Raw genomic sequence first — 11,781 nt, forward strand, 5'->3', positions numbered from 1 at the left:
CAATTGAGTTCAACGTTTGAATAATTTGTTATTTTTATATACATCCAGAATTTGTAAGTCGCTCTGGATAAGAGCGTCTGCTAAATGACTTAAATGTAAATGTATACATCCAGATGTCACCACGAAACAGAGATGGAAGCTGGGGCCCAGGGGAAGTTCGAACGGACTGGACCAAATGTCATTGGCTGGGAGAGAGACTGACAGATGTAATGCCCAACGGCAGTGACACTCACCTGGCTCAGTCAGACACACAGTAATTGGTTCTTTTTATTTCAGCGGGGAGGCTGGGGTTATTTATATTTTGCATTGTATCGGCCCTAACTGTCAAACTGGATCCTATATAAAGTATTTTTCTTTTCGGTGACACACACACGCCAACCTGACGTCATAACAAAATGGCAGCCTCCTTGAGCCGGTTGCACCACATTTCACTTCACGTTACAAACGTGGATAAAATAGCGTATGAACTTGTTTCTAAATTTAAGTTTAATTTATTTGTTGCGAGGTTGACGGAGAAGTCAAAACAGTTGGCTTTCAGGAAAGGAGCGGCAGTTTTCGTCGTCAATGAAAGACCATTGAATGGAGTAACACTATCGAGCAAGAGGGATTTCTCCTTCAGAATCGGAACCGGATGGACGAACAACATTCAAACCGGGATAAAGAACGACAAGGATCCGAAATGTCTCTACGATGTCAACCCACACTATTCCGTCGATACCGCGTCTAACGTCTGTTTCGAAGTAGAAAACGTGGAAAGGTCATTCAAGTCCCTTCGCAACCTTGGCTGCGATTTCTTGGTGCCTCCGACAGAGGTGTGTGACGAGAAAGGGATTGTCACCTATTCAGTAGTCAAATCAATCGTGGGAAATGTGAACCACACGCTCATTGACACGAGTAAATACAAGGGAGTTTCTTACCCGGGTTTCAGGAGGTTGAAAACGTGACGGAAAACGGCACACCGGTGTCTAATAGTACGGATTCTTCTTGTCCAGTCACTCATTTTGATCACATCACCTATGCCTGTCCGAGACGGTGCACACCGCAAGTGATGAGCTGGTATGAGAGGCACTTTGGCTTCCACAGGTTCTTCATTGACAGGTTAAGTGGCTTTTATTTTTTATGATTCTGCAATTTGAAAATAGTGAATTGTTAGATGATGAATGATCATGCATCTCAATACAAACGGATGCAGTGAATGTAATATGAATGAAAGTTACTATAACTTATTGTGAGTATAGAATTTTTTTGTTTTGGTTGGGCACCAGACCTGTTAGTGCTGTCATGCCACTCTGTGTCATAAGCCAAACATGTGGAATGATGGCACAAACTGGGTTTGGTACCCAGGCTACGCTATAAGGATAAACCATGTAATTAGGCATTTTTAATACTAATTAAATAGCATGTCTATGGGATCAACTATGAAGACTAATAGATGCTCTTTCTGTAAGTGTTTTCTCCATCTTTTTACAAATGTCTCACCTGGGACAATAAATAAATGTATTCTGTCTGTTTCCCTTAGTAATGAGGATGTGGACGAGGGCTATGTTCTGAACACGGAGGGCATTGGACTGCGTCTCACAGCCATGGAGTATTGGAAATGCAGCCAAACCGGAATCAAGCTTCCCTTCACAGATGACAAGCAACCGGACTGCAAGTTTGTCATCGGGTCGCTGCCTGACCAAGGTCATCACTTTCAGAGAGTTATACCGCTCATTTCTTAAAATGTTTTTTTTCTTTCTGTGCTTCCTCAAATCCTCTCTCTTCCTCTTTCTCACCTGTTTTGGAAGAGAAGGTCAAAGGTCCCTCATCTTCAATAGGATTTGAGGAGGTTATGAGTAGAGGTTGACACGGGAATGAAAATTGAGTTAACCCCCTGTACTGCCCTGATCCGGCAACAGTTCTATAACCCCAGAACTTTCCTGTCCCTTCCTGATTAAAGTCCGTCCGTGCGCAGAAATAGGCTATTATGTTTAAAGAACTATTACAAATAATGTAATATTGCGACTGTGATATGTGGTTGTATTGTCTAATTGTAGTTAAATGTTTTGACTGTAGGTGTAACAGTTTTGCTTCCGTCCCACTCATCGCCCCTACCTGGACTCGAACCAGGGACCCTCTGCACACATCGACAACTGACACCCACAAAGCACCTGTCGCGCCACAAAATCCGCGGCCCTTGCCGTGAGCAAAGGGGAAACAACTACTTCAAGGTCTCTCAGAGCGAGTGATGTCACCGATTGAAACGCTATTAGCGCGCACCACCGCTAACTAGCTAGCCGTTTCACATCGGTTACATAGGCCTAAATCTCTCTGGATGAGAACGTATTCTAATGGATTTAAATAGATGGATGAGGACAGCGCCCCCTGCAGGATGGTCTGTTCACTACTAGTGTAAATCTATAGCCTACATCTGAGCACATGTTAACATTTACATCGTCAACCTAAAATAAAAAAAAAACAACAACACCTGAGCCGACAGTACAAGTCGATCTATTTTTGTTTCATTCTTCACCTCAAATGTCACGGGGGTTTAGTTAAATAACGCAAACAATTGGCCTTGATGGTAAAGTAGTTGGGGGGTTTAGCTATGCTGCTTCAGGCTGCTTGGGCTTGATGGTAAAGTAGTTGGGGGTTTAGCTATGCTGCTTGGGCTTGATGGTAAAGTAGTTGGGGGTTTAGCTATGCTGCTTCAGGCTGCTTGGGCTTGATGGTAAGGTAGTGGGGGGTTTAGCTATGCTGCTTCAGGCTGCTTGGGCTTGATGGTAAGGTAGTGGGGGGTTTAGCTATGCTGCTTCAGGCTGCTTGGGCTTGATGGTAAGGTAGTGGGGGGTTTAGCTATGCTGCTTGGGCTTGATGGTAAAGTAGTTGGGGGTTTAGCTATGCTGCTTGGGCTTGATGGTAAGGTAGTTGGGGGTTTAGCTATGCTGCTTCAGGCTGCTTGGGCTTGATGGTAAGGTAGTGGGGGGTTTAGCTATGCTGCTTGGGCTTGATGGTAAAGTAGTTGGGGGTTTAGCTATGCTGCTTGGGCTTGATTGTAAAGTAGTTGGGGGTTTGTTGGTAGACTATTTGATTAAACCTCAGCATTTAAACTTTTTTTTTTTTACAAGTCGTGTACTCTGAGTTGTCTTGACAACAAAGACACCAATCAAATTGAGCTTAAACGTTGTTCTTTCCTGATGGGACCTTGGCTGTAATGTTAGTGATGGGTCCTTGGCTGTGATGTTAGTGATGGGTCCTTGGCTGTGATGGGACCTTGGCTGTGATGTTAGTGATGGGTCCTTGGCTGTGATGGGTCCTTGGCTGTAATGTTAGTGATGGGTCCTTGGCTTTGATGGGACCTTGGCTGTGATGTTAGTGATGGGTCCTTGGCTGTGATGGGTCCTTGGCTGTAATGTTAGTGATGGGTCCTTGGCTGTAATGTTAGTGATGGGACCTTGGCTGTAATGTTAGTGATGGGTCCTTGGCTGTGATGTTAGTGATGGGTCCTTGGCTGTGATGTTAGTGATGGGTCCTTGGCTGTGATGGGTCATTGGCTGTAATGTTAGTGATGGGTCCTTGGCTGTAATGTTAGTGATGGGTCCTTGGCTGTGATGTTAGTGATGGGTCCTTGGCTGTGATGGGACCTTGGATGTGATGTTAGTGATGGGTCCTTGGCTGTGATGTTAGTGATGGGTCCTTGGCTGTAATGTTAGTGATGGGACCTTGGCTGTGATGTTAGTGATGGGACCTTGGCTGTAATGTTAGTGATGGGTCCTTGGCTGTGATGTTAGTGATGGGACCTTGGCTGTGATGTTAGTGATGGGTCCTTGGCTGTAATGTTAGTGATGGGTCCTTTGCTGTAATGTTAGTGATGGGTCCTTGGCTGTAATGTTAGTGATGGGACCTTGGCTGTGATGTTAGTGATGGGTCCTTGGCTGTGATGTTAGTGATGGGACCTTGGCTGTGATGTTAGTGATGGGTCCTTGGTTGTGATGTTAGTGATGGGTCCTTGGCTGTAATGTTAGTGATGGGTCCTTGGCTGTGATGTTAGTGATGGGACCTTGGTTGTGATGTTAGTGATGGGTCCTTGGCTGTAATGTTAGTGATGGGTCCTTTGCTGTAATGTTAGTGATGGGTCCTTGGCTGTAATGTTAGTGATGGGACCTTGGCTGTGATGTTAGTGATGGGACCTTGGCTGTGATGTTAGTGATGGGACCTTGGCTGTGATGTTAGTGATGGGTCCTTGGCTGTAATGTTAGTGATGGGTCCTTGGCTGTAATGTTAGTGATGGGACCTTGGCTGTGATGTTAGTGATGGGTCCTTGGCTGTGATGTTAGTGATGGGTCCTTGGCTGTGATGTTAGTGATGGGTCCTTGGCTGTGATGTTAGTGATGGGTCCTTGGCTGTGATGGGACCTTGGCTGTGACGTTAGTGATGGGACCTTGGATGTGATGTTAGTGATGGGTCCTTGGCTGTGATGGGTCCTTGGCTGTGATGTTAGTGATGGGACCTTGGCTGTGATGTTAGTGATGGGACCTTGGCTGTGATGTTAGTGATGGGACCTTGGCTGTGATGTTAGTGATGGGTCCTTGGCTGTGATGTTAGTGATGGGTCCTTGGCTGTGATGGGTCCTTGGCTGTGATGTTAGTGATGGGTCCTTGGCTGTGATGGGACCTTGGCTGTGACGTTAGTGATGGGACCTTGGATGTGATGTTAGTGATGGGTCCTTGGCTGTGATGGGTCCTTGGCTGTGATGTTAGTGATGGGTCCTTGGCTGTGATGGGTCCTTGGCTGTGATGTTAGTGATGGGTCCTTGGCTGTGATGGGTCCTTGGCTGTGATGTTAGTGATGGGACCTTGGCTGTGATGTTAGTGATGGGACCTTGGCTGTGATGTTAGTGATGGGACCTTGGCTGTGATGTTAGTGATGGGTCCTTGGCTGTGATGGGTCCTTGGCTGTAATGTTAGTGATGGGTCCTTGGCTGTAATGTTAGTGATGGGTCCTTGGCTGTGATGTTAGTGATGGGTCCTTGGCTGTAATGTTAGTGATGGGTCCTTGGCTGTGATGTTAGTGATGGGACCTTGGCTGTGATGTTAGTGATGGGTCCTTGGCTGTGATGTTAGTGATGGGTCCTTGGCTGTAATGTTAGTGATGGGTCCTTGGCTGTAATGTTAGTGATGGGTCCTTGGCTGTGATGTTAGTGATGGGTCCTTGGCTGTGATGTTAGTGATGGGTCCTTGGCTGTGATGTTAGTGATGGGTCCTTGGCTGTGATGTTAGTGATGGGTCCTTGGCTGTGATGGGTCCTTGGCTGTGATGTTAGTGATGGGTCCTTGGCTGTGATGTTAGTGATGGGTCCTTGGCTGTGATGGGTCCTTGGCTGTGATGTTAGTGATGGGTCCTTGGCTGTGATGTTAGTGATGGGTCCTTGGCTGTGATGTTAGTGATGGGTCCTTGGCTGTAATGTTAGTGATGGGACCTTGGCTGTGATGTTAGTGATGGGTCCTTGGCTGTGATGGGACCTTGGATGTGATGTTAGTGATGGGACCTTTGATGTGATGTTAGTGATGGGTCCTTGGCTGTGATGGGTCCTTGGCTGTGATGTTAGTGATGGGTCCTTGGCTGTGATGGGTCCTTGGCTGTGATGTTAGTGATGGGTCCTTGGCTGTGATGTTAGTGATGGGACCTTGGATGTGATGTTAGTGATGGGTCCTTGGCTGTGATGGGACCTTGGATGTTAGTGATGGGTCCTTGGCTGATGTTAGTGACCTTGGCTGTGATGTTAGTGATGGGTCCTTGGCTGTGATGTTAGTGATGGGTCCTTGGCTGTGATGGGTCCTTGGCTGTGATGTTAGTGATGGGACCTTGGCTGTGATGTTAGTGATGGGACCTTGGCTGTGATGTTAGTGATGGGACCTTGGCTGGATGGGTCCTTGGCTGTAATGTTATGTTAGTGATGGGTCCTTGGCTGTGATGGGTCCTTGGCTGTGATGTTAGTGATGGGTCCTTGGCTGTGATGTTAGTGATGGGTCCTTGGCTGTGATGTTAGTGATGGGTCCTTGGCTGTAATGTTAGTGATGGGTCCTTGGCTGTAATGTTAGTGATGGGTCCTTGGCTGTGATGGGTCCTTGGCTGTGATGTTAGTGATGGGTCCTTGGCTGTGATGTTAGTGATGGGTCCTTGGCTGTAATGTTAGTGATGGGACCTTGGCTGTGATGTTAGTGATGGGACCTTGGATGTGATGTTAGTGATGGGTCCTTGGCTGGATGTGATGTTAGTGATGGGTCCTTGGCTGTGATGTTAGTGATGGGTCCTTGGCTGTGATGTTAGTGATGGGTCCTTGGCTGTGATGTTAGTGATGGGTCCTTGGCTGTGATGGGTCCTTGGCTGTGATGGGTCCTTGATGGGTCCTGTGTGATGTTGGATGTGATGGGACCTTGGCTGTAATGATGTTACCTTGTGATGGGATGGGACCTTGGCTGTAATGTTAGTGATGGGTCCTTGGCTGTAATGTTAGTGATGGGTCCTTGGCTGTAATGTTAGTGATGGGTCCTTGGCTGTAATGTTAGTGATGGGTCCTTGGCTGTGATGATGGGTCCTTGGCTGTGATGTTAGTGATGGGTCCTTGGCTGTAATGTTAGTGATGGGTCCTTGGCTGTGATGTTAGTGATGGGTCCTTGGCTGTGATGTTAGTGATGGGACCTTGGCTGTGATGTTAGTGATGGGACCTTGGATGTGATGTTAGTGATGGGTCCTTGGCTGTGATGGGACCTTGGATGTGATGTTAGTGATGGGACCTTGGCTGTGATGTTAGTGATGGGTCCTTGGCTGTGATGTTAGTGATGGGTCCTTGGCTGTGATGTTAGTGATGGGTCCTTGGCTGTGATGGGTCCTTGGCTTGGCTGTGATGTTAGTGATGGGTCCTTGGCTGTGATGTTAGTGATGGGACCTTGGCTGTAATGTTATGATGGACCTTGGCTGTAATGTTAGTGATGGGACCTTGGCTGTGATGTTAGTGATGGGACCTTGGCTGTAATGTTAGTGATGGGACCTTGGCTGTAATGTTAGTGATGGGTCCTTGGCTGTAATGTTAGTGATGGGTCCTTGGCTGTAATGTTAGTGATGGGTCCTTGGCTGTAATGTTAGTGCCTTGTGTGATGTTAGTGATGGGTCCTTGGCTGTAATGTTAGTGATGGGTCCTTGGCTGTAATGTTAGTGATGGGTCCTTGGCTGTAATGTTAGTGATGGGTTGGCTGTAATGTTAGTGATGGGACTTGGCTGTAATGTTAGTGATGGGTCCTTGGCTGTAATGTTAGTGATGGGTCCTTGGCTGTAGTGATGTGTTAGTGATGGGTCCTTGGCTGTAATGTTAGTGATGGGTCCTTGGCTGTAATGTTAGTGATGGGTCCTTGGCTGTAATGTTAGTGATGGGACCTTGGCTGTAATGTTAGTGATGGGTCCTTGGCTGTAATGTTAGTGATGGGTCCTTGGCTGTAATGTTAGTGATGGGTCCTTGGCTGTAATGTTAGTGATGGGACCTTGGCTGTAATGTTAGTGATGGGACCTTGGCTGTAATGTTAGTGATGGGTCCTTGGCTGTAATGTTAGTGATGGGTCCTTGACTGTAATGTTAGTGATGGGACCTTGGCTGTGATGGGTCCTTGACTGTAATGTTAGTGATGGGTCCTTGGCTGTAATGTTAGTGATGGGTCCTTGGCTGTAATGTTAGTGATGGGACCTTGGCTGCAACAAGACATTGTTATTCCTCCATTGAAGACTTCATAATGTATCCTGGTAATGTCGGTTAGCATCTGAAGGAACCTAATGACTGACGCCAGAGTGAGCCGAGGGGGAAATGACCTTTTTATTTATTTTTTTTACTCAAATTACTACACTGTTGTTGTTTTGAAGAAATGCTCCACACATGACATAATTCTGCCCCGCAAAAAACTCAGTTTATAACTATTTGTATAGACTGTTGATCCTGTCCCGAAATGGACTCTAGAACTTTCCTACCGGAATCCGATGGGACCGGTAACATCCTGCCGGGTTTCCGGTGTCCTGTTTCCGGTGTCCTGTTTCCGGTGTCCTGTTTCCGGTGTCAACCTCTAGTTAGGAGAGGCGATGTGAGGAATACATGGATTGAGAGAAAGAGCCAATGCATTTACCCGTGACCAATTTTCATTATAATGAATTACCACCTGCCGAGACCTGAATGGTGTCTATCTCGGTCTGGATGGTGTCTATCTCGGTCTGGATGGTGTCTGTCTCGGTCTGAATGGTGTCTGAATGGTGTCTATCTCGGTCTGGATGGTGTCTATCTCGGTCTGAATGGTGTCTATCTCGGTCTGAATGGTGTCTGTCTCGGTCTGAATGGTGTCTGTCTCGGTCTGAATGGTGTCTGTCTCGGTCTGAATGGTGTCTGTCTCGGTCTGAATGGTGTCTGTCTCGGTCTGAATGGTGTCTGTCTCGGTCTGAATGGTGTCTGTCTCGGTCTGAATGGTGTCTGTCTCGGTCTGAATGGTGTCTGTCTCGGTCTGAATGGCGTCTGTCTCGGTCTGAATGGCGTCTGTCTCGGTCTGAATGGCGTCTGAATGGCGTCTGTCTCGGTCTGGATGGCGTCTATCTCGGTCTGGATGGCGTCTATCTCGGTCTGGATGGCGTCTATCTCGGTCTGGATGGTGTCTATCTCGGTCTGAATGGTGTCTGTATGGTGTCTGTTTCAGGCAGGAACCAGGTGGACACCTTTCTGGAGCAGCACGGAGGCCCAGGGATCCAGCACATTGGATTGTACACACAGGACATAGTGTCCACAGCACAGACCATGGGCCGGGCAGGAGTCCACTTCTTCTCTCCTCCTCCTGCCTACTACACCGAGGTTTGTCTCACTCAGTCACCATAGTGTCCACAGCACAGACCATGGGCCGGGCAGGAGTCCACTTCTTCTCTCCTCCTCCTGCCTACTACACGGAGGTTTGTCTCACTCAGTCACCATAGTGTCCACAGCACAGACCATGGGCAGGGCAGGAGTCCACTTCTTCTCTCCTCCTCCTGCCTACTACACGGAGGTTTGTCTCACTCAGTCACCATAGTGTCCACAGCACAGACCATGGGCCGGGCAGGAGTCCACTTCTTCTCTCCTCCTCCTGCCTACTACACGGAGGTTTGTCTCACTCAGTCACCATAGTGTCCACATCACAGACCATGGGCAGGGCAGGAGTCCACTTCTTCTCTCCTCCTCCTGCCTACTACACGGAGGTTTGTCTCACTCAGTCACCATAGTGTCCACAGCACAGACCATGGGCCGGGCAGGAGTCCACTTCTTCTTCACTTCTCTCACGCATGTCCGTCCGTCTGTCTCTCAAGCATGTCCGTCCGTCTGTCTCACTCATGTCCGTCCGTCTCTAACTTGTGAATGAAACAGGTGTGTGAGATGCCCCAATGCATTGTGGTACATGGATCATTCAAAGGAACCCAAAAAGTCCTCTGTAGCTCTACATGCATCTACAGGAGGTTGTTTTCTGGAAGTATGAAGTTGTAGCGTCATTGAACACTACAGGAAATTGTTTTCCCGAAGTAAGAAGTTGTAGCGTGATTGAACACGACAGGAAGTTGTCTGGAAGTAGGAAGTTGTAGCGTGATTGAACACGACAGGAAGTTGTCTGGAAGTAGGAAGTTGTAGCGTGATTGAACACGACAGGAAGTTGTTTTCTGGAAGTAGGAAGTTGTAGCGTGATTGAACACGACAGGAAGTTGTTTTCTGGAAGTAGGAAGTTGTAGCGTGATTGAACACTGTTAGTGTTGTTGGTTGATTTCCTCTCCACTACGTTGAGGACGCGTCCCAGGTCTTACAGCTCCTTGGTGGGCATTTAGCATGTCAGCGAATCACATCGTACGACGAAGCCGTCTGACGCCCGACTGCACAACGGGTGACGTGGCACGCAACCATTGGTTAATGAAACGCCTGCGCATCTAGTCAGGCAGGAAGTCGAACGTTATATCTACTACCACTGTGCTCGTTGACCCCTGTGTCTTGTCCTGTGGCAGGTGGGTAAGCAGCAGGAGATGGAGGACGCAGGTTACGACCCCCAGATGCTGTCTCAGCACAGCATCCTCCTGGACACAGACCTGCGCCAGGTCCAGACTGACCCGTCCTGTCAGACTACGGACACGCAGAAGAAAAGGTACCAGATTCATTAGCCTGTAGGTATCAAATGCTCCTTAAAGACTGTCGTGGGTTTTCAATATAGTACTTTATTTCAGCTCTGATGAGAACGCAGTATGTCTACTGCTCTGCTTCATCACAACACAGGGTGTAGAGGTCAGGGTGTAGAGGTCAGGGTGTAGAGGTCAGGGTGTAGAGGTCAGGGTGTAGAGACCGGTCAGTCAGAGTATAAATGTTTTCTAATGATGATCAGGAAGTGAGACACCTCTAAACAGATACCTGCTCCAGGCGTTCACCAAGCCCATCTTCTCATTCCCTCCAAACAGATACCTGCTCCAGGCGTTCACCAAGCCCATCTTCTCATTCCCTCTAAACAGATACCTACTCCAGGCATTCACCAAGCCCATCTTCTCATTCCCTCTAAACAGATACCTGTTCCAGGCGTTCACCAAGCACATCTTCTCATTCCCTCTAAACAGATACCTGCTCCAGGCGTTCACCAAGCCCATCTTCTCATTCCCTCTAAACAGATACCTGCTCCAGGCGTTCACCAAGCCCATCTTCTCATTCCCAGATACCTGCTCCAGGCGTTCACCAAGCCCATCTTCTCATTCCCTCTAAACAGATACCTGCTCCAGGCGTTCACCCATCTTCTCATTCCCTCTAAACAGATACCTGCTCCAGGCGTTCACCAAGCCCATCTTCTCAGAGGACACCTTTTTCCTGGAGCTGATAGAGAGGAGAGGTGCGTCAGGGTTCGGAGAGGGGAACATCCAAGCCCTGTGGAGGTCTGTCCAGGCATACATGGACACAGAGAGGGCAGAGACTGAGGCACAAGGAGAGAACACGACTCACAGAACATAACCCCAGAACACGACCCCAGAACCGAAGCACTGCCACAGCGCGTAACATTTTGCAGCGAACTCCTTCCTCCGCTACTCTTTGGTCTGTGAGGCTAAAATACACTGAGTTTTCCCGGGGAAGCTCTGGAGCGTCAAAGCTGTGGAGGGAAGGGGAAGCTGTGGCCCACCGGGGAAGCTGTGGGGCACTGGGGAAGGGGAAGCTGTGCCCCACCGGGAAAGCTCTGGAGCGCCAGGGAAGCTGTGGAGCGCCGGGGAATATGTGGCCCACTGGGGAAGGGGAGGCTGTGGAGGGAAGGGGAAGCTGTGGCCCACCGGGGAAGCTGTGGGGCACTGGGGAAGGGGAAGCTGTGGCCCACCGGGGAAGCTGTGGAGCACCGGGGAAGGGGAAGCTGTGGAGCACCGGGGAAGGGGAAGCTGTGGAGCACCGGGGAAGCTGTGGAGCACCGGGGAAGCTGTGGAGCACCGGGGAAGCTGTGGCTCACCGGGGAAGCTGTGGCTCACCGGGGAAGCTGTGGAGCACCGGGGAAGCTGTGGCCCACCGGGGAAGCTGTGGAGCACTGGGGAAGGGGAAGCTGTGGCCCACCGGGGAAGCTGTGGAGCACCGGGGAAGGGGAAGCTGTGGCCCACCGGGGAACCTGTGGCCCACCGGGGAAGCTGTGGCTCACCGGGGAAGCTGTGGAGCACCGGGGAAGGGGAAGCTGTGGAGCACTGGGGAAGGGGAAGCTGTGGCCCACCGGGGAAGCTGTGGAGCACTGGGGAAGGGGAAGCTGTGGCCC

At 49.2% G+C, this 11,781-nt stretch overlaps 1 protein-coding gene across 1 annotated transcript; it reads left to right on the forward strand.

Moving 5' to 3' along the window:
- Positions 1–270: 270 nt before the first annotated feature.
- Positions 271–11,109, forward strand: LOC115119413 (4-hydroxyphenylpyruvate dioxygenase-like protein). The gene is given in 6 exon segments (XM_065022895.1): positions 271–906; positions 909–1,098; positions 1,520–1,683; positions 8,704–8,855; positions 10,025–10,161; positions 10,814–11,109. Coding segments are annotated over 6 exon segments (1,347 nt in total). The 5' UTR covers positions 271–395; the 3' UTR covers positions 11,007–11,109.
- The last annotated feature ends 672 nt before the right edge of the window (positions 11,110–11,781 follow it).

Source organism: Oncorhynchus nerka, linkage group LG10 (genome assembly GCF_034236695.1).
Source record: "Oncorhynchus nerka isolate Pitt River linkage group LG10, Oner_Uvic_2.0, whole genome shotgun sequence".
Classification (NCBI taxonomy): Eukaryota; Metazoa; Chordata; class Actinopteri; order Salmoniformes; family Salmonidae; genus Oncorhynchus; species Oncorhynchus nerka.